Source organism: Aulostomus chinensis, chromosome 6, assembly GCF_037954235.1.
Source record: "Aulostomus chinensis isolate RoL2024-O1b breed Wild chromosome 6, RoL_Achi_v1.0, whole genome shotgun sequence".
NCBI classification, from domain to species: Eukaryota; Metazoa; Chordata; class Actinopteri; order Syngnathiformes; family Aulostomidae; genus Aulostomus; species Aulostomus chinensis.
In genome coordinates, this window is record NC_141325.1 from 29,830,249 (window position 1) to 29,853,860 (window position 23,612).

The window sequence follows — 23,612 nt, forward strand, 5'->3', positions numbered from 1 at the left end:
GCAGCTATGATATTTGTAAAAAAACAAAAAACAAAGAAAAAAAAGGTGAGATTTTAATGAGCTGAAAACCGGGTCACCAAAAGCCACCTTCCATAGCTGTGGGTCAGACCGCCAAGGCTCCCGCCTTTTTCTGCTGCCCGATCCACAAAGCACCGGACCCATCCAGTTCCTCCTTAGGTTGTGGGCCCGCAGGGGGACGAGCCCATGTAACCATTTTGGGCTGAGCGAAGGCTCGGCCACCAGGCGCTCATCCATGGGCCCCTACCCTGGGCCAGGGTAGGGGCCCGGTAACCCTCCAGGCTGGGTACAAGGACTCTTTGTGTTTTACTCCTGAAGGGTCTTCTGAACCATTCTTTGTCTGGCCCTTCCCATCGAACCAGTCTGCCTTGGGTGATCCTACCAGGGGCAAAATGCCCCCGACAGCAGAGCTCCTTGGGTCCTGAGGGTACTCACACGCCTCCATTGCTATAAGGTGAGGGTTCCAGGAGGAGTGAGGGTAGGATGGAGTGGGAGATTGACAAGAGGATTGGGGCAGCGTCCGCAGAAATGTGGCGAAGGCGAAGCTCTCAATTTACTGCTCAATCTACGTTCCAACCCTCACCTGTGGTCATGAGCTCTGGGTAATGACTAAGAACAAGATCGCGAATACAAGCAGCTGAATTGAGTTTCCTCCTCAGGGAGGCTGGGCTCTCCCTTAGAGACAGGGTGAGAAGCTCAGTCACTCAGGAGGGACTCAGAGTAGAGCTGCTGCTCCTCCATGTAGAGGAGTCAGTGGAGGTGGTTCAGGCATCTGGTGAGGACGCCTCCTGGACACCTTTCCTAGGAAGGTCTTCCAGGCATGTCCGATTGGGAGGAGGCCTCAGGGCCGACCCAGGACAGAGGGAGGATTATATCTCAGCTGGCCTGGAAATGCCTCGGGATTCCCCCGGAAGAGCTGGTGAAAGTGGCTGGGGAGAGGACAGTCGGGGCTTCCTTGCGGAGGCTGCTGCCCCTGCGACCCTGACCCGGAGGACGGACGAAGCGGTGGGCGACAAAGACAGTGAGACATGGGTCACAATAAGATTTCATCACCATATATTGCAGTATCAATACTGCAGGCTGGAATATCAATACAGTATCATGAATAAAGATGAGGAGGCCTTGAAAGTGAAGTTTTTCTATCTATGAAAAGTCAATGTATTGTGATAATTTTCACCACCTTTGCGCCGTTACCTTCTGATGGTATTCACTCCCCAAAATCTGGAGGGATTTGTTGGTAATTTGTTTCTAACTGTAGGTGAAGACGAAAGTAAACTGCAATATTTCTCAAAATACTCCATCAAAATTAAACCAGAGACCCCTGCCTCCTCTCTTCTGATTTGCTCTGACCCTGATCCATCTCACTCTACATGCCAAAGGCAGAGTAGAGCAGTGGGCGGGTGTTCAGGGGATATGCCCCCCCCCCCCCCCCCCAACACCCAGTATGTATGACACCACCTCATCCTGACCTGCACCCATGGGTGAAGCAGAACGTGTCATAAGTTGCTTCCGCGCCCAGGGTACTGTGTCAGAGAGACCTAGTGTGAATATTAGCAATGCTATCATAGCCTCTGGTGGTAGAGGGGGGGCAGCTGGAGGTCTGGGAGCCCCTGATAACATGTGGCTGCATGGCTACAGCAAATCCAATAGCAGTCTAACCCTCAGCTGTATGGCCTGGTCAGCTTCCATGGTCTTGATGCTGAAGGGCGATGGAATAAAGTCACACAGTGTCAGAAGTAATCTGGTGAAAATGAAGGATATTTGTTGGTACAAAGGGAAGTTCCATGTCTATCAGCCTGGCAGCAGAGGCAGAGGCGGCGCTGTCTGTCTGCCTGTGGACGGAGAGTGAGCCGGGGCTCCCCGCTCCTCACCAGGGACATCATTTATGAGTGCTTCCAACCCACATAATCCCATTAGCAGACCCCCCCCGTTAGTCCCATGGAAGAGTGGCAGCCTTGCGGAGGTAAGCACAACTGCATGCTTCACATCACTTCAGGCACACACATCAGCTCCACTGCATACGTGTATCCAAGAACAATAGACAGCTCTGCAAATTATTACAACAGCTCCTGATATCCAAATCAGTAACTTTACACACGCTACACCTCCCCGAGTCCTCGCCAGCGTGCTGGCCAGCAGCTGCCTTCATCTTCATCATCCTCCATCCTGTTTGAGCTAATTAAATTGAATGGAGACACCAGGCAACAGACAGCAGCCGCTATCTGGACTTGCTCGTAAACCAAAGCTGTCAGTCTTCAGCTGTCAGAAAATGGCTACCACCTCTCCCAGAAATGGATCCCAAGCAGCGCCCGCAGCCGATTTATTTGATGGGAGGGTGTTTGAGGGCAGACAGACACGTTTTATTGTCAGCTGTTTCATTTCCAGGTGTCTCTCCGGGAGCAGCAGGCTTCATGGGCGGTGTCTGCCAGGGCTGATGCACACCACAAGGCCTACCATGATTTCACTTCTCATCTCAGTAAGATTATGATTGATTATATGATCTTTAAACAGCAGCTAACGTGGTGAAAACACTGGTCCATCACCGGTGACTCCAGCTGCTGCAGTGCTATCACACCCAGCTGGCCGAGAGCAGCATTTTCTCCAGTTTCACGAGCAGCCTTCCATCTCCTGCTCTGACGTTCCCTACATGTGATGGCTACCTGGAAAACTTGCATCAGAAAGTCAGTTCCTATGACAACCAGCAACAGTGAAGCGTTAGCAACGACTACATCTACTGGGTTTTTGATTTGCTTATTTGTGAGGCAAGAATACTGAGGATCCTTGACACCCACTTTGGTTCTCCACTGAAGGCTGTTTGACCATCATAACTCTGACAAGGCCTCGTCAGAATGACCTGCTGCTGCTGCCCACTTTCCCTAAGATAAATTGTATATTTTGTATGTTTATAATGATGTGTTGTTCTTCGGTGTGCTTTGTGACTCCGTTGCCACTGAGTTGGGCAATTAATCTAAGAAATCTTTTATAATCAGGCCCAGATTTGCTTCTGTGTTTATGGTCCGACCAGCAACACGAGACACAAAATGGAGTCGGGACTGAGAGACAACATCTCCAACCTGATGTGTCACACTTAACACCGCAACGCAGAAAACATAAAAAGCTTTATCATGGCTTAACAACACAGGCTGGTAGTGAGGTTGTATTTCAGCCAATGTTCTCGGCCTCTTTTTCTCTCCTGACTGATCACCTGTAAACGTGGAATCTGTTAAAAAGCTATTTCTTCTGGTCTGACTTTTACTGGTCAACCGTGGCTGCTCTACTGGACACTTACTGAGTCACGGCCCCGAACTGATAAAAGTCAGAGGTGTTGTGTGTTTGTGCGTCCAGCAAACTCACTCATTTTTTTTATGAATCTCCTGATGTATTATGCTGCTCTGAGCTGTACCGTTAGCACTGTGTGATTTCGACAAAAGCTAACTAGCCAAGCTAACGATCCAGAGTGTTTGATGACTAACAGTGTGTCATCAATCTGGAATTTGGCCAGTTTGGAGATCTTGAAATCAATCCAACAGAACCGAACCAGAAATTCTTCTTGACTTCTGTTACTGCCGCATTTGAAGCGTTTCATATCGTTACTTCAAGTCAGGGAGAAAAGTGGTAGAAGTGGCCGGGGTGAGGACAGCCTGGGCTTCTAGGCTGAGGCTGCTGCCCCCGCAACCTGGACCAACGGGATGGGCGGAGGACGTCGAAGACGAAGGGAAAAGAGTGCAAAAAATAGTCAATACCAACTTGTGAATCTTGTTTTATTTTGTCTGAGGAATTCTAGTCAGGTTTGTGAAACATTAGAGATGAACCTGTTAGCCAGATCTATAGAGTCAGAACTGCTTTCTTGAATGAAGCTACCAGAGTCCACTGTCATTTCGCAGGTTACCACAGTAGAACTACTATTATTTCTAATACTATTTTTTGTTCATCATTCTCCAAATTTGCAGCTTGAAAACTGTTGTTGTTTACCAGCTTCCACACGCATTCATTCTGAATATTTCCCAGGTTTAAGATCCTGTCCTAAAAGCTGTCTACACCCCCAGTATTTTCAATATGGCCGCACATGTGGGGAAATGACCAACTCGGCTTCATCTGGCGTTTGAGTTAACCAGAGGCACTCATGCAGCTGAGAGCGTCCTTGAACTACCTGTAAGAGTTCACCACTACTGTATTTATTCCGCGTGTCCACACAAGCAATCAAATAAACTATGGTCTGTCATTGGGTCATTTAAGACTCGCTGAGGTCAGCAACATGCCCGTCAGCAGCTGGGACAGTTCTGATTCCATTCAAAGGTTACTGATCGATACGACCATGGAAGGAGGAACACCTCCACTCCTAATATGCTGCTTTGTGCCCAAAGATTCTGCATTCATGGTCCATCAATCCAGACTAGTGTAAAGTAAAACGGATAAAATCAATCCAAAAAAAGATACAAAAAAGAAAGAAGGTAAAAATAATTATTCTGCGGTTCAAGAAGAAACAAAAACATTCTCTTTTCTGCACAATGAAGAGCAAAGCACAGTTCGAGGTCTTTTAGTATGAAGCAGGAACGTTGGACGTTAGCTGATGTTCAGTGGTCGTGCTGAGCGTCTCCGCCTGGCTTTTAATGGCAAAGTGAATAACAGACACCACAATGAATCAGCACCATTGTGGAAAAGGCAATTTTCAGGATATTCAGGGCATGAAATTGTCCATGTATACCATCTCAGGTGCCATTTAAGAAATCTGATGAAATTGAGCCTCCATCTCCTTTCATTCAGTCTGCGGCGGAGACAGCTGTGAGGAGCACGCTATTGTTACAGGCTGAAAGAAGAAGTGTGTCTGTCCGTCCGTGCGTCTACATGGCGTCTGCTTTATCAGCTGACGTCTGTATGTGAAGGTCATTCAGAGTCACGTGGCCATCTGAGGACAGATGAAGCTGGGAGGAGTAGACGGACTGATGGAGATGGATGGAGGACATGGCGGCTGACCTCTAACATCCCTCTGCAAGGTCAATGGGAACACCACAGGACCATGTGTGGACTCTGGGGGGTTCCCATGCTTCAGGGTTAATCACTTCAACATACAATATGTTAAAAAAATATTTTGTTATACACTTGTCCAAACAGAGCCACTCTGCAGTACACCTCCACCCTCCACAGCGCTCTCCCTTACAGATCCCAGTCCCCACTGTAAATAAGCTGGTCCCTGCCGACGGAGGGGGCCATTATAATAAAACCATCGGCGTGTTTATTGAGGTGTAAGCTGTTGGCGTGTGTGTAAACAGATTCTCTCTGGCATCAGCACTTCTCCCGGCGCTCAGACCCTGCATCCAGGCAACTGTACGCTTGGTTACAGTTACCATGGAGTCATGTTCTCATCAGCGTTGCCTGCGTCGAGAGATGAGCGAGAGCTGCGTCTAACAGCAGTGACATATGTGGCATCAGAAGGTAAAGAACACACAAACAAAGGGCGGTGGATAATGAAAGAAACGGAGAAGAATGAGGAAGAGGAAGAGGCCATGAGAACAGGATCCCACTGTGACCCTTTTTTAAAATTCCGTGACTTCTGTGTGACTTATTTATATCTGAACGCTTTCATTTATTCCCTCCTGGTTCATTATTGCTGCTCCTCTGCTCTGCAAAGTTCTTACAAGTTTTCACACTTTCTAGAACCTGGCTGACTGAGGAGGAACGTGGCAGCAGACGATCTACTTCACCGCCACCATGTGAGGAATACATGCTCGTACGTTCTGTCTGGGTGGGATCTGATACTGATCTGGATGTCAAGCAGCACGTTCTGCTCCGGATCACCGTCTTGACATGTCAGGCCGGCCTGAGACAGCACACCCAGGCATCAGCCACAATGTCACACACACACACACACACACACACACACACACACACACACACGCGCGCGCGCGCCGCTGTACATTTTCCTACAGTCTGTCACTCTGAGTTGAAGCCAGAGTGACAGATTCAGAAAGGAAGGTAGGAGACGAGAGGCGCTGGGAGAGGAAAACGAACGTGGAGGAGGAATTCAAGATGGCTGCACTCAGCTGATGACTGCGATGAAGGGACGATGGTAGAGAATGGAGAGATGGACGTGTTTGGACAGCTGTCGCTGTGTACACCTCAACTGCCTTCACGATGGACCTGAATGACTCATGAATGATTGATCAGATAGGTCATCTTCTCTCCCCTGTGCTGCCGTAGGAAGCTGACGACACAACGGCCAGTAAGTGGACATCCCTAAACGTTGACGTGTTCTTTTAAGATGCATAAAATATTCTGTTTTGAATACCAATTTGAGTCTGAATCCACAACAAAACACCCTTAAAATTCCATCTAGTCCCTCGTGGAAAGCTGCAGAATGCATGAATGTGAAAACATTGGACACAAGACGTCCAGTGCTTCACTAAAAAATCAATTCTCAGTGTTTGTGCTCTGGAGCCTTCAGATTTTTTCCGAGAAACCTTCCCTCGTCTGCAGATAAATGTGAAAACAATTGTCTGGTGCACACACACATCGTGAGCAGAGACGCTGCAACATACAAATGAAGTAAGCACAACACTCTGAGAGGCGGGGGACATTAAATATTTAGCTGATGCTTTCTCTCTTTTGGTTGAAGGATTGCAGCCCAATTATTCTGATGTTTTTTCCACAAAAAAGTGCAAAATGAAAACTTCAGAAAAATCTGGAAATTGTGATGATTGTAAAATAAGGAGCCGCGTTCGACAGAACAGCCGCGGCGGGGCCTACGTTGAGTTTCTATGACAACAGCATCATCTCAAGTTGAGAGACCAGCAAGTCTTTGCCTATCAGAGTTCGCATCCCTGACTTTGAGCTGTTTAAAATAGTTTTCTTCAGCCCGAGCACCAGCGGAGGCCATTTGTGAAGAAAGAGGGACCTTTATGGAGAACTCAGGACTGCTGCTGCACGACAAGGCAGAGCGGTTCTCTCTGAAACGAGCGCGAGGTTTGACTGGTGAACCGACTGAACGTGTACGGACTCTGTAACTTCTCTGTGTAACAGACCTGCATGTTACATTCAACCAAGGGTGCTAAAACTCCAGCAGAGCCTGACACCGACTGATCTGTTGGCATCTTCTTCATTCTGTTCTGACGTCACGCCTCACTGTCGCACTGCCACCTGATCAAATTGTGCAGAAACAGTAAAGATAATAAGAGTCATTATTATCTAAACAATATTTTAATAACTCGAAATAATATTTTATAATAATGAATAATAGTAAACACTGTCTTGTGATGTGACGAGTGTGTCAAGGGTCATCGCAAACATTATTCTGATGGTGTGTGCATCAGCCTGGCTGGAACCCTGGTCAGAGGTCAGAGGTCAACGGCGTCTGGTGAGGCTGCAGATCCTTATTGTCTTTAACATCCTGGACCATCCAGGCCGTGGCAGCTGCTCCCTCTCCTTCCTCAGGATGGATCAGTACACGTGTCTGGGGGGGTTCAGGCTCCTGTTTCTGCCCCCCCCCGGAGGGATGAGTCACTCCGCTAACAGTGAGCTTCATCGAGGTTGGACGGATGAATGCTTCATCTCAAGGCTCCTGACGTGACCTCAGGGACGAGCGAGCTGTCACGTCTGCACGACGTGAATAATATCATCATCGTGGCAGAGATCACGAACAGTGCTGAAGGACACCCGAGTTCCAAAGTTACTCTTTCATTTCTACTTAGTATGAATGTTTGCTGTTGTGTTTTTAATCAATGCAAAGGAGGAGAGCAAACAAACGGAAGAGCAGCGCGCCTTGTTGTCACGAGGCTCCGCGCTGCTCCATTAAGCTGCACTCAGCCTGAGCCGGCTGCAGAATCGCCTCATTTGTTTGATGATTTAAATGTAACGTGTTTGCTCTGCTCATCGGCCTCAGGCCCCCACATTTGGGCCGCTTCACAACGAGCGGCGGAGAGAAAACATTCACAAGAACGCACAACGTGACGTAAGACAACATTAATTACCAGCTGACTGCAACAGTCGGGCTGGGGGAGCTCCTCTGACAGATTCACCTCAGCGCACCCAAAACTGCAGGAGACAAAACTCAGAACATGACAGTCGTCTTCCTGAGAAGCGAGGAGATGAAGCGCATGCCCACCTGCTGGCGGGCCAGCACCACCCGTCCTGAGTTCAGGTGTGACATCACAACCTTGGCCGCCATTCAACGTCCTCCACTCACACCCAGACATGGAGCATCAGCCTCCAGTAGAGGGACACACCTGCATCTGCACCTGAACCTGACGTTCCAGACCGCCGTCATGGTCAGCGCCACTCCATTAACGTCATCATGACAAGTCAAACGCGACCCGCTGCCGTTAACTTTGTCTGTGCGCACGTGTCCTTAGGGTGCTCAGCTGGGCATCAGACACCCGACTGACCCGACCGGTTTGGCACCAACACGTGGAGCTTATCTCGCCTTTACTCTGACCCGGTCCGGATCAGCTGGAACACAGTTAGGATTTGAGAGGATTGAGAGGTCGTTCCCGGCCGACAGCCTGCACTCGGCGTTCCGCCACAGTTTAAACTCTGGTAAGGTCGCTGAGTTTGGAGGGTTCAGGTCAGACTGCAGACTGAGGCGCAGGAACACTGAAAACTTTCTCTCCCTTTTCAGTTCTGACCTTGAGAACAACAAAACACAAAGAGTCGTGGGAACGGAGGTTCTAGTTTCCACAGAAACATTTAAAATAAGAAGAAAGAGGCTCAGATTATTCCGAGAATGACTCAGGAAGGGAGAAGGCGACGCAGGCGGCCGGTCCACCTTTGATACAGGACACAGTGGTGTGGATTACAAGCCCAGGATACACACCTTCATGTACGTCACATGATCAAAACCAGGTAAACATGCCGTCACCATAAAAGGAGTGATGACATCAGCCGTCTGGCAGACCCTACCTCAAGCAGCCGGAGGTGTTCTTGAAGACGGTGGTCCACTCGGCGTCGCGGGGCTTCGAGTCCTCGTTGGGCTCGTGCTCCCATCCCGAGTGCGGGATGATGACCTCGTTGGTCATGGTTTGCAGGCCATGGTTGATGATGACCATCTTCAGCGGTTCGTAGGACGACAGGTTCCAAAGAGTTCCTACAGCAGAGCGAGAGAGGCAGGAGGAAGAGGAGGAGGATGAAGACACAGAGATGAAGGAGGAGAGAAAAGAGGATTACAAGAGGAATAAGAGAAAATGAAGAATGGATGGGAAGGAGACAGAAAAGTGGAGAGGTGAAATGAGGATGTTTGGAAGGAAGGAATAACGAAATGAGAGCGGATGAGGAGGAAATTATAGAGCGTGACAGGAAGGTGACAACAATGGTGACAAAAAATGACAAAAGAGAAGAGAAAGAAGACAGAGGAGAGAAAATAGAACGTGAGTGAAATACAGGGACAGATGTGCAGCAGCCAGACAGGATGTGGTCAGGCTGCGGCTTCATCCCTCTCCTGGGAGGCTCCACCAATCCTCTGATCAATAGTGATTGATAGGAGCCACCTGATCTGATATCGTTGCTCTGAATCTCGACGTTTCTCTGTAAACCACCTGACAAAGAGCTTTGTCATTCTAAAATAAACCCAGCCAGTACAAAGACGGACCGTGCGTCTGTTTTCCATCTCAGACACGAGGGGAGCAGCTTTGTTATTACCAGCGCACGTCGAGAACAGGACGCCTCCTCCAACCAAAGCCAGCAGGATGTTTCACTGACGGCAGGCAGACAAAGCAGGAGAGGAACGTTCTGACAGCCAGGCAGCGACCGTCACATGGTTCAGATGGGTTCTCACTCAAATGCATCAAGCCAGGAAGTTTGAGGGGAACGAAAATATTACAGTGGGAAAAAAACCCCTTTGAGGTCCATGTTTGTGTTTTTATAAACTCCTCCCTCAGGTCTGACTGCAGCTCTCATCACTTATCGCCTTCTTTCTTTTTACATTCAGGCGGCAATTAGCCGACATTCCTCTTATCTGGAGCGACTTACAACGAGTGATTTGTTCGTCCGAAGCAACAACAGCTGGAAGCTAAAGTGTTCACAGTACACACGCACAGACACGTGGTCGTCGTACGAGTGCACACACACGCACGCACGCACGCGCAGAAACACACACACACACAAGTCTTTGATTCCCTCCAGAGTGACAGACGATCGGCCGGGCAGGGAAAGTGTGGCCCACGCTCTCTCTGTACTTTTTCCAGACAGTCAACATTTCCTCTGTTAAATCTGCTCTGTGCACTCTGGGAAGAAAGTCTCGGTGGACTGGCCCACGCTAAAAATAACTGGCTAGCTGTGGCTGTGCCTGGAGAAATCTGGCTTCCTTTGCCAAGAAATTGAAAAATTCATTAGACTAATTCACCGAGTGAGCTCCAGTCTGAGTGCAGCTCCCTGCATCACACATCCAGGTGGAGACGCCACACTTCACCGCCGCCATGGTTACAGCCGGTGACGTCACAGACTACCAGCTCACCGGCTATTAGCCGCGGCTGGGCCGGCTTGCTCGGGACCGTCATGCAGAGGAAAGGCTTTCACACACAAACCCAAGTTCTCACTCCTCCACAAAACTTTGCGGAACCCTGTGGGCTCCATGGATCCAGGGAGCAGGTTCTCATAGATCCCAGCAGATTCAGGTACTCTACCCAATCAAAAGGAACATTTTGGTTCTTCATAGTAAACCTTTTTCAATATTTATTTGATTTGTTACCTCAAAAGTGTAATACTGGCTAGAGGAGCAACTTCAGACTTCAGGTAGGAGAGTGGCAGAGGTGCAGCAGTTCACTTGGTGTCACGGTTTCAGGCTCACAAACAGCAGGAGAAACACAACCTCATAATCCAGCGGCGAAGGATTTTGAAAATCCATTATTCTCCAGGACAGATCCTGGTGTCCTGGATTTCATTGAGATACATCCCCTCACTCACACGTCTTGAACCTCGTTTGTTCGGTGTTCTCCATCTATAGCCAGAAGCCCTCGTCTGCACACAACGGCACCCCTTCCTTGGAGTGAGTGTGTATGTGTGTGTGTGTGTGGCCTTCAAGAACACAACAGACACACACATCCTGGGACTGAACTGTGCCTGACAGGCTCATTTCAGCAACACGTCCCCAAAGCAAACCAACCAACAGCTAAATCCACCGCTGTAATTACTCCTCTGTAAATTTCAAACCACTACAAATTGAAGATTGATTTTTGTTTTTTCTTACTAACTCTTTTGCTCATTTTTGAGGTTCAAACTTATTTCAGCGCTGGAAGTTTGTGCTTGTGTGTCTTCTTTGTATTTGGTGTCAGTGTTTTCTTACAGTGGTTTCATGTGCGGTTGATGGACGTCTGGACGGCGTCTCTACAGGGATGAATTAAGCTGCTCTTCTCTTCTATTAAACACGTGAGAGCAACACCGAAGCAGAGATGACACCGTGTTTGGGTTCTAGCTCGGGAGCAGACGAGTTCAGTCTTGACGGGCCCGTTCACAGGAACCTCGCTCTCCCTGAGGGTGCAGTTGGCGAGGTTGTTGGCGAACGCTGCCTGGAGGGATTTCTGACGACGCAGCTGGAGCGACGTCCACTCAGCAACCGCACTCACTGACAATCTAACAGCGCGTCTCAACATTTTCAAATGTGAGCGATATGGACTCTGATGTACGACAACATCCCTCTTCTGACTCTCATCCAGGACCGGGTCACGGTGACAGACGTTCCTCCGCCCAGCAACAGGGTCCAGATCCTCTGACAGTCAACAACAGGGTTCCACACAAGAACGGTTCTGCACCTGCTTTTTCATGAGTGTTCAATCAAAAGTACGATATTGGTCTTTAAAGAGCAAAAGTGCAACTTTCAATGAACAGAAAAGAAGTAAAGTAATTTCAGACTTGTCAAGGATACACAAACATTCGTACTCTTATCAGGTGAAGGCTGACACCTCCAGATTTGAGAGGCGGGAGCCAGAGAGGACACATACTGCTACTTTGGTTCAGGCCGCCTGTCTGACTCACGCTACATCTCTCTGTCACTCATGGAGTCAGAGAGAACTATGACCCGGGACGTGGATGTGCTGACATCGATCCCGACACCGTCACGCTCGCCGCAGACACCCGGGACCTGCTCCATCAGGCCACATGCAATAAAATCAAAAGCCCAAAAACCTCCAAGAAGAGACACCATGGCGGCTTTATTTTCACTCCTCTTGGTTGCTTCCCTTTTTATTCCCAACCAAAAGCATGAGAGCATGTGAGGGTATCACCATCCCCACACACACACACACACACACACACACACACACACTCGAATCCCATTAACAACAAATGTGCTCTTGCAGGCAACGCTGGTATGATGACAGCCAGCAAACACTCATGTCTGCCCACCAGGCTGACAGCTTGATTACCTCCACAGCTGGGTCATTAGCGTCACTTTGAGTTGTGACAGGCAGCATTCACCATGCAGCGGGCGCATGAGAGGCAGTTAGCAACATGAGCTTAAGGAGGACAAGCAGTGAATAAAGATGGCAGGGAAAAGACTGACGGAGGCCTTGTTCCCTCTGAGTACCAGGGTTTTGCTCCATAAATCCTAGACTTCTGGTAGGTGAGTCTTCTAGTTGTGAGAAGACAGAATCCCTACGGTCAATTAAACAATAAACTAAATAAAACACAGCTTCTCCATGAGATTAACTGTGGTGAGATGCCTCTCTCAGACACCGTGCATGTTACAGTTCCTACGCTGTCATTAAACAGCTTCGCTGCGTGTAAAACTGAAATATTCCCGCCTGCGTGTTTGATACCAGATCATCTAAACCGTCAAATAAAGAGCAACAACCCACGCCTTTGTTACACTCCATATTTCAAGTTGCAGAAAAGCTTGGAGGAGATTTCCAGGGGGAAAAACAACTTGACGCAAGCATTACCATACAGACTTCCTCCGTCTCCATCACCTGCAGCGCTCCAGCCGGTGGAATCAGTCAGCTCTACGCTGCCCACACGTGCCAGAGGGCAGAGGAACGCATGTCTGTGTCATGGCTGTCATCTGTCACACCGACAGGCACGCAGCCGGCACACAGAACGCTATCTGAGACGACACAGTGCTGGGGAAGTCACCATCTCCATCCCGCTTCCTGTCACGGTTTCAGGCCGCCGGGCCCCCATCAGGTGGAGTCCATTGCCTGTCCTCCGTCAGCTCGTCACTGCCCTGGTGTTGGACTGGACCAGGCAGCTTGGTCATGTTCTAATTGGCCAGAGAATGTTCTGACCCAGTCAGGTAGCCTTTATGAGGGGTCCCGGCCGCCGGTGCTACGAGCTAATTCAACAGCTGGTAGCACCGGGGTTCATTTCCTACTGTATAGTTTGGTACTGTGCCGTTCATGTTAGTCGACACATCTTCTTTGTGTCCTGGATGTTTGTGACGTGAAGGAGGAGGAGGAGCAGCACATCTGGATTTCATTCCAATCACTCACACAGGGAGCTGAACAGCGAGGTTCATGTACGTCTGCTACTGTTGTAGCTTTTGCAGCACATGTTGAACATCCCGATGTGAACTCTCCATTAAACCGCTCGGTGAGTGAATCTGTCTGCACGTTCCAAAATCCAAAAGGCTGCACTGGTTAAACTGGCCGCACATCTATCAAACGAAGCCTCGTCTCCTTCAAAGCGCTGCTGTCCAGGCTGGCTGTCTGAGCTCCTCCTAGCAGAATGTTTCACAGCGTTTATTGACTGGTTTTATCCCCCGCCAGATGAGCTGTGCTGATCAGATCTTAAAACATCCTCATGCTGAGAGGGAAACAGGTTCAAATACTCGTCCTGATATACGGACGTCACATACTGGCTTTTCTCTTAAGTGCGCTGTCTAATAAAACCAGAATTCCCAACAGGGATGTAAAATAAAACAAAATTCCAAGAGTTTGCCCTGACCCACCATCGCTCAAACTGCTTTTAAGATCTGAAACTGGTGAACCCTTTTGGTTTATTCATGTTGTTTATCAGCAGAGGGAAGTTCTGAGGGGGTAAACAGTCGCTCTGAGGGGAGGCTGTGAAATCGGCCATCTAAAAGTCAGCATGCAAGGCAATAAATGTCCAGACTACGTGGAAGAATTAATAGGGATGAACTCCTGCAAATAGAAACTCAACAACTGTAAAATGACATCTCCAGAAGTTCTGAGCTTCCATAAATAGAACATGCAGACAGGGATTACCCGCTCAGACGTCACCAGCCCCTTAAATGGATCTTGCACGTGATCACGAGTCTAATCTGCACCCACTGGAAGGCAGGAAGGTGCAGTCAATAGCACCCAGATGTGTTCTGTTTTACCAGAACCCCACACCACTTGGATCAAGATGGCGTCTCTATATTTGATGGTGTCTCCACACCCCCCGATACCTGGGGGCAGACGGGGCTGGGAGTGAGGCTGCAGCTGAGGTTGAGGCTCATTCAATTTTCCAGGCACACTGGCAGGCATGTTGCTCCTCTGGCTGGGCTATTAACTTAGTTCTGCCCATTACTGTTCTCCTCCTCCTCCTCCTCCTCCCTCGTCTCCTTCCTGCCCGTCTCATCCTAAATGCCGCCCAGCGTGCACCCTGGCAGCGGTGCAGGCCGGAGAGATCCTTCTGGGAGTAGCGGGTCTGCCTGCCTGTGCGTGTGCCCACCTGATTCTTGATCCCCGGACAACAATTACTGTAAAGGGGGAACAACATTATTTTGTGAGCGCAAAAGAGCAAAGCTGGTGTTGAGGAGCTCCCAGTCTTTCTGCAGGTCTAGATCACGTCTGCTGTTGAGAGGCGGAGACATTTGAAAGGCAAAACAGAGGTGCAACTTCGCCCGCCAGTCTCCTCCCATGTATGAAACCACTCTCCCTCCCAGGAATGAGCACGCATGAGTAGGAAAAGCACAATTTGCAGCTCTGTGATACTGCGGCTAAAGTGGTTTAGACATGTCTGAATATATCACGCCATGATTTACACACCCAGTCACGCCAAGAGCAGCACAGACGTGTTACGAAACCTGCTCCGAACATCGGGTGGCTGCTTGGACCCAAATAGGAACAGTAGGACTTTTAATAACTCACAGCTGACCAGCGATGGCCGAGACAGATGAAGGGTCGCAATGGAACTAAACGAGTCGCCCATCAAAACCCTTAGAGTACTCGACACACACCGACGTGTGTGTGTGTGTGTGTGTGTGTGATATCACTCTTATCTTATTCATCCTTAAAACCTTCTGTGCACGCATTTCTTACCCAGCGAGCAGTGGAGCCAACACCTGCCTGACTGCCAGACCTTCCATCTGACATCTCTATCAACGTTTGGGGGCAAAGCTGGTGGGCACAATCAGTCCACAGGCTTTCCAGAGGGAAATTAAAATAATCTGGAATGCTCTAAAAATATAAACCGCTGGTCTGTCTGTCTGTGTGTTGGAAAACAAAACCACTTCCACGTCACCCGTTTCCCTCTGCAGAAAATGAGCTCTCTGTGGTTTTGCAAGGAGAGCACACACTCTTAAAACACACGGACTACGAAAAGGGGCCTATATTTAAACCCCTCCAATTATATTTAATTGTAGAAAAACATGGCCAGTTGTGGCCACAAGGGCCGAGGCTGTAAGCTGAGCTTGCATTGTGACTGGCCTGCTTTCACTGGAGATGGAAACCTGAAGCTGGAGACAGAGTGAGGGGGAGAGAAAATCAGTAAAGAGTGTAGATAATGAATGAGGAGAGAGAGTGAGACAGAGAGAGAGAGAGAGTGAAAGAGAGAGAGAGACAGAGAGAGAGAGAGAGAGCGAGCGAGCGCCCGAGCCTCCCTCCATTCTGTCCTCCTTGTCTTGTGGTGCAGGGTTATTTTTAGCAACGACGGGGAGCAACATGGTGCTGTAAAGGCAATCATTTCTGCTGCGCCACAGTCATCGCTCACCACGACATCTCTGTCAACCATAGAAAGCACACACACACACACACACACACACACACACACACACACACACACACACACTTGTGCATGCACTGGGCTCTTAAGGACCAGTATCCCTGCCAAATGTGCTCATATTCATCCTCGGTGTTTCGAGCCTCACACTTTGTCACAGAACTTCCAGCAAGAGACCAAACTTTGATAACAATCATCGTTGGCGTCCTCGGTGGCGCCGCCACTGAATTCTACACCTCACACACTGGAAATAAAAGCCACTTCTCAGATGGCAGATGAATGAGTAGCAGCCAGATTGTGTCGGGTCAAAGCATTTGAGTTGGAGATTAACTGCACACTCGAAACCACACACACACACACACACACACACCATGCAGTGTATTCCCTAGTTGACATTTACCGGGCCAAGCAGAAGAACCTCTATTATGGCGTCTGAATCAATACTTTATTCTGCAGCTCCTCTTAAAAGAATTAGAGTATAATTCATTACCCTGCAGAGTAAATTGGTTTCTTTCTCTAATCAGTGCTCACGTGCCTTCTGTTGTTGTTCCTCACACAACTTCAGTGTGTAACGGAGCCGAGGTCAACCACGTGTGGGTGCTTTTCTAACTCAGAAGAACATTAAGAAGTCCCGCTTGGCTCCAGCTTGGGTTGGACCGCTAGCCTACTGTTAGCTTACAAACTAAGCGCTATGACGGACACAGTGTGTGTGTGTGTGTGTGTGTGTGTGTGTGTGTGTGTGTGTGTGTGTGTGTGTGTGTGTGTGTGTGAGTGTGTGTGTGTGTGTGCGTCTGGCTTTGCTATTCACAGGGCAACTTAAGAAAGTAGCACAGCCTGTTTATTACATTTAAGATGAGAACCTGCTGGAAAAACAGTTGAGCTGCAGCTTCCTTCCCAGTCTGACCAGTAAACTCTACACCAGCGATTCCCTCTCACGGTGAGGTGACAGTACAAGAACGCAACACATAGTAAAACACGTCTCCTGTCAGTGAAACTGAACGATTTGAAGTCCAGTGGTTTGAAGAACATTCTAATGTCACAGTGAATCTGACCTTTTAGATATAAAAGGTCATCATTCTGTCCTGTTAGACATTAGCGTGAAAAGACTGAACGGTCGGCTCAGGTGAAAGAGCTCTGCTCTGCTTTTGTACGGATGGAACTAGCACCTGATAGCTTTAGCATCATACTCGAACTGATCGTATGGGACTGCAGTTTTGTTTTGACGTTGAAGAGCGAAATATGACGTCTGAATATGTATTTGAGTGCAGCTCTTATTTTGAATCATTGTAAAATGATTGATGCCTGAACATCCTGGTTTTACCAACAGCCTTCACGTCTTATGATGCGTGAATTATATGCAAATGAAGCACGTACACTTCCTCACGTTGCCTGCACGCGGGGCTCTTGGTCTGTTTGCCAGCTGAAGTCCACCGGGTATAAATATCTTCTTTTACATGGTGAGAGATGACAAGACACAAGGGGAGGGAAAGAAACAGGGCATGACACGAAACAAAGATCTGCTGCCACAACTGAACCACGGACGATGGACTCGCGTGGCCTGAATCTTAAGCAGGATTCTGCCGATTGTTGTCCTCCAAGACTGAGGACTGTTGGCTATGTTGTGTCACCTGCCTGCCGACCAGCTGCTTTAATTTTAACTGATCAGAAAATGAAAAGATTCCTGACTCACGATGTTGTTGTCTGAGGGATGAAAACATCTTTGGCCTAAATGACAGAAGCAACCACAGCTGATGAGGAGGAGCTAAAATCCCACGATGACCACGTTCGTTCTTACCGGTGATGAGCTCTCGCACCTCCATGTCATTGGTCTTCCTCAGGAGGCGGATGAGCGCCGGGATGCCGTCACAGTTTTTGATGGCCACCTTGTTGTCATTGTCCTTGCCGTAGGAGATGTTGCGCAGGGCGCCGCAAGCCTTGCGGTGGACTTCAGACTTGGGGTGGTCCAGGAGCCCCACCAGAACAGGAATCCCCTTCAGCTGACGCACGTCCTTCTTGATTTTATCATTTTCATAGCACAGGTGCTGCAGGTAGGCTGCAGCGTTGGACTTTACAGGGTCGATGGGGTGGCCCAACATGGCGATGACCTCCGGGAGGTCTGGGTCACGCCAGCGGGGGTCCTTGCGGATGCTGTCAATGGAGGGTGAGCGCCGGCCCCCCATGCGGTCCAGACTGGCCATGCTACCCCTCTCCGGCTGGGCCAGAGGAGCAGAGTACATGCCGTGGATATAAGGATGGCGCTCATCGATCAGCTCCGCCTCGATGGGGTCGTCTGGGTAGCCTCTGGAAGACACAGAGAGAGGACAGTGAGGACAAGAGAGATGGACGAGGTAAATGCAGGGTGACACAGGCAGATTTGTCCGAGAGGAGAACTCGACAGCCAAGAAAAAACTTAAAGAGAAGCCAACTGAGGTTGGAGCCACTGACTAATGAGGGAAGGCGAAGGACAGGGTGAAAGAGAGGTGAGAAGATGGGGGCGATGGAGGGGAGACAGGAAGGAGGGATGGGGACTGATCTGTGGTTTGCATCCGGTCGTGAGGGCTGCAGAAGGTGGCGATGCCCCGCACCAGCAACCACACAGTAAGCAACATTCTCCTCATTATTCCCTCCTTCCAGCGGCGCTGAGCACTGAACTTCATACTTGGTACCGAACACTGAACACCAGAGACCAGAAGCCTCTAGGAAGCGTGGCTCATTTTGAGCAGATCCAACGAAGACAGTGTGCACTGGAATAAATGCCAGAGGAACGTTGCTGCCAAGCCTCTGTGTTGGAGGAGGGAGTAAAAACAGACCGCAGCTGCACGGCGCTCTTCCTACAGACCCGCTGGATCCCTCCGAACCTCCAGAGACCGAGGATGACGACACCGTGGCGGGTGGCGGCGTGTGTCTGGGACACTCAGCCGTCGTGTAACAAGCATCACCACTCAGAGCAGGTTTGTCAGTCGCGTTCACAGAAAGTTACCTGCATCTGCTCACGTGCACGTTCACTTAGACACTGTGTTTCTTTGTACTCTAAACTTGGAGAGTAAAAATACAGGAGAGGCTGAAAAATCCACTCAAGAGAAAAGATTTGAACAGCAACATGCAGCCTAAATTAATTTATCAATTTGTTAAAATGTATTTGATCAAATTAGCACTGACTGCTGCGGAACCGTGTGGAGACGCAGCCGCTCCTGTCAGGCGTACACAGTCCCGGTGACGGAGGGTCAGAACAGGATTTTAAAATAAAATCAGGCAGTTTGCAAAGACAGAGACAAAGTCAGAGCTCTGAAGTAGGAGTTTTTGTTTCCTTCAGGAGACTACAGTGCAGATTAGAGAAGAGACTCCATGTCTTCTTCCCTAGGGGACTGAGAAAAGTTTTGTTGTCCCCCTAGGGAGGACTGTGACTCCTATGATGCCCCCAGGGTTCCCGCGGTTCGCTGTGAGGAAGACTAGCATGTATTTGCTGAGAAGGACCATCTTTTATTAATGGCTATCTCTCTGGGCCTTCTCTCTGCTAGCCTTAGCTGTGTTAGCATGACTACTTTTAGGGCTGGGGCTCTCCTCATTGTGGCGAAAATGAGTGTTTGTCCCTGGGGGGAGGAAGAGGGGAGATACCTTTTTCGGGTCCACGGGGAAATTCCTGTCAACCAACCCGTTTCCAGCCCGGCGCATCTGTGATCCACTCACAGTTCTCTGGGGGATCCAAACGCAGTCGCATCAATCCTCCGTGGGGAAAAACATCAGCGCTAACCTCCAGTGACACGTCATTTGTTTCTGGGGAGCAGGCTACATATTTTACTTGAGGCTCTTTAATCACAAGAACCATTTTTCACTTACAGGTCTGAGTGTGAGGATGGAGAGGAGGGGATACATCACTTTCTGTCAGAGGAGTCTCATAAAAGCTGATTTTTCTGCCTTTTTTTCCTGGAGAAGTTCTAACATGGTGGGAGAAAGTGTGGTAGGGGAAGTTATGACATGGGGAGAGGAATGTAATTAGGGTTGTGTACTTATGAACAGCCTTTATCACCCTCCCCACCCACCCCCCAGCCGCAGCCTGAGACTTGTTTATCCTCGTTACATAATCCAGCCGGTCTTCTCCCACCGTCTTTGATGTATGGTGGTTGGTGGTGAAACAAAATGGTGGCCAAAGATGCTGGTTGGCACAGAATGCCAGGGCGAGCTCTAATTTTAATGAGTTTTATGTTAATTATGTGTTTCATAGTTCTTCCCAGGCATGCTGGGAGGGGGGGGGGGGGGCGAGCACGCCATCTTGCTCTTGTGACTTCCTCTGATGAGCTTTTTTTCTTTCTTTTTTTTTTTTACAGAAGCCTCGCAGTAACATATTGGCTTTTATGGCGCGACTTACTGCATTTTACTAGCGGGGGAATCGATATGAGAGGAAATGGGAGTAAAAGTCCTGTCTGAGCAGCGTAACAAGACACTAAATCCCCTATTGAGATGGATGGAGAGAGGATTCATAAAGATGGAGGGGTGCTGCGTCTCAGCTGAGCGAGGCCTGACGGCCGGATGCTGAAGGCAACAACCACCAGAGTTCTGGTTGGTTATGGCACATTTTGTGAGCCACGTTTGGGTCCAGAGTGGCTTCTAGCCAGGGGCGACACGCAGCAGCTGTCCTGAAATATTCTGAACGCCGACATTATTTGTGATAGTTTTTCAACTGTTCATTTGCTGGTGACGACAGGGGAGAGATACATCACATGAGCGCATCGACGGGGCCCGAGGCTCACGGCCACCGGCCTGGTGCGACTGTGGCACTTCAAAATAAAGAATCCCAATCAAAGCATCACTTATTCCCTCTGCAGATCATCCACAATAAAACTCAGCATCAGCGGGGAGTGGTGGGGGGGGGGGGGGGGGGGGGGCTCATCTCTCTCTAGCCCCCCCTGGTGTTTCTCTTGTCTTTTACAACCACGAGCAGGAAACAGGCTGAGAAACGGCAACATGTCCAGTCCGTCTATCGATTCCTCCGTTTCAGTGGCGCTGTCCGAGGCAGGAGCTTCAGGCCTTTACTCCTAACTTCATTGGTAGAATAAAATGAAAGAATGCCAGAGCCTGGAACGTGAAGTATCACCCAGATGTATTTAAAGGACTGATCGAGGAAGTGCACGATTCAGTCAAATCAGTCACGTCCCACTCAGGGATGCCAAACACCCACGGGACCCAGGCTGAAGGCGTCCCGGCTGTGAACGATGACGGGCGCAGGGTTTGTGTAGCGGCGGCCTGAACACCGCGGGTCCGCCTGTGATGGCTAACCTGAGCATAGCGAGGGTTGTTCATGTAACAGGAGCAGCGACTCTGACTGCAGAAGCTCTGGACGGTCGTAACGACACCGTCCTGCAAGCTCTTCAAATAACGGGAGCGGATCCACCTGTGCCGCAGGTCGGCCAGAAGCATGGACAGGAACAAGCAGAGCACAAACCGAGCCGGTGCAGCTGGGGAGGCGTCCCACTCCTGTCAGGGTGTCTTTGCTGCATCCGTGTAATAATTTCATTCTCTTTTCATTTCTATTTCTTCTGCACTCGATTTGGCATGAGAGTTTTAAACACAGTTGCCAGATTATCAAAATACAATTAGTGTGTTTGAATTAAAATTCATTTAGTGCTGAATGGCGTTTATTTGTTGTTCTGTTGCCAGTGGCGGTGGCGGTGGCGGTGGCGGTGACGGTGACGCTGGTGGGGGGGGGGGGGTACAAGCTCAAACCCCCTGCTGTCTTCAGAAGGGCTTCAAAGGCTGTGAATCAAACACAGCTAAACTAACCTGGTGTGTGACGATTGTTCACCACTGCTTTTTAAAAGTGTCTCGTTAGTGGAAACATCAAACCCCGGCAGGCTGAATGAAACCATGATGGTGGGAGGGGCCGATTATGTGTGTGTGTGTGTGTGTGTGTGTGTGTGTCTGTGTGTGTGTGTGAGCTGGTGGTTGGTAAACGCTTCGTAAACAAACTCTGAGGTCATCACCCAGCTTTCAGTTGCGGTGGGATATTGGACATGACAAGGCAGTGGGTGGGAGGAGGACCCCTCCTTAGAGAGGGCACACACCATCTCAGCATCATCACCCTGGCATGGATCTACACACACACACACACACACACACGCACCCTTCACACTCACTATCTCTCATTCCTTTTGACTTCCTCCCTCATTATCTGTCACACTACTTTTCACACACACTTTCCACACGCAGATGAGATGTAAACTCGTGCAGATCGCGGCTCGTTTCGATCCGGGCCGCTGCGGCGGGGCTTTTGCTGAAGCAGGCGTCACGAGCCTGAGTGATGGGAATGTCAGGATTTGCATTTAAATTGGCGCCATTGTGTGTACAGGGAGGGGAGTATTCACAGGATGTGAAAGGGCTCTCCGCCGCCAGACGCAATACTCGGAGCGTGATTACAGCAGATCATTCTCCTCATGTTAATCAAGCTGCTAAACGTCCGGGATGTTTGTGTGTTTGTGTGAGGATGCGTGCCGGAGCTCATTTGTTGTAAGAGACAACGCAAAGAGGGAAAGACAGACGGATACAGTAGTGATGTAAGCGCAGTCCGTGAACTTCAGCGCTCATTTATTCCGATGGACTTGGTCACACCCTCGCCATTCTTCCCTTCCTTCATCTGCTGTCAGTTACTTTCATCGTTCTGCCATGGCGGCCGTCCCTGACCCTCACGCCGCCATGGAAGCCGACGTAGAGTGGAAGGACGAGAGACTGGGAGCATGTTTGCATCTCGTACGAACACAGAACATCTCTGTGGTATTTATTTCACCGGTGCTCCCTGCCAAGCAGACGGCTTGTTCAGAATTACGGGTAATAATTGTTTTATGATGCACAGAGTTTTTGTGGGAGACGGAATGGGGGGGGGGGGTTGCCACTTCCTAATTTCTGCAGCTGTTTTGATGGAATTGTCTCCAACCGCTTGACTTCATTAATTTAGAGGAGACAAACATCTGTTATTTAGAGGATTCTTCTGAGTAACTGCAAATATTACAGAGGCAAAGCATAATATGAGGTATTTGGCTCTCTGAACCCTCTTGGCAGCATGTAGGAGGAAGAGGGGGAGGAAGAGGGGGAGGATGTGAAGGAGGAGGAGGAGGAGGGCAGAGCTGGCTAGTGACAGATCCTTCCACGGGCTGCTCCCTACGGACACCACTGGATTAGAATTAGACAACCTGCCTCTCAATTAACGGATCGGGCTGCGTGTGCGACTGAGCATGTATAAGCGTATTAATAAGTGTGTGTGTGTGTGTGTGTGTGTGTGTGTGCGTGTGTGTGTGTGTGTGTGTGTGTGTGTGTGTGTGTGTGCGTGTGTGTGTGTGTGTGTGAGCGACCCCTGGATGCGGGTGGGCAGGTGCAGCGGAGCGGGTCGCCCAAGGAGAGATGAGCCATTAGAGATTGGCTCATGGACGCCCCTGTAGTCTGGCAGAGTTCAAAAGCTGCTATTAATCACACTGGCATGACAACACATACACACACACACACACACACACACACACACACACACACACACACACACACACAGGGAGACGTCTTCATGGACACAGTGACTCATACAGGAGAGGTAGGCTTGGGGATATGCATACACATTGGGGCTGTGTCTGTGTGTGTGTGTTTGTGTGTGTGTGTGTGTCTGTGTGTCTGTCTGTGTGTGTGTGTGTGTGTGTCTGTCTGTCTGTGTGTTATCTATAGGAGATGTCACAGAGATGCTCTCTCTGTCCTGA

General features: G+C 49.4%; 1 protein-coding gene across 10 annotated transcripts in view; it reads right to left on the reverse strand.

Moving 5' to 3' along the window:
- Window positions 1–23,612, reverse strand: part of arvcfb (ARVCF delta catenin family member b) — a 208,675-nt gene that overhangs the window by 43,298 nt on the left and 141,765 nt on the right. For all 10 annotated transcript variants that reach the window (XM_086207464.1, XM_086207468.1, XM_086207463.1 and 7 more), the window contains 2 exons: window positions 17,678–18,183; window positions 8,911–9,094 (listed from right to left, as the gene is read on the reverse strand). In XM_086207464.1, coding sequence (XP_086063590.1) covers window positions 8,911–9,094; window positions 17,678–18,183 — 690 coding nt within the window. The remainder of the gene's footprint in view (window positions 1–8,910; window positions 9,095–17,677; window positions 18,184–23,612) is intronic.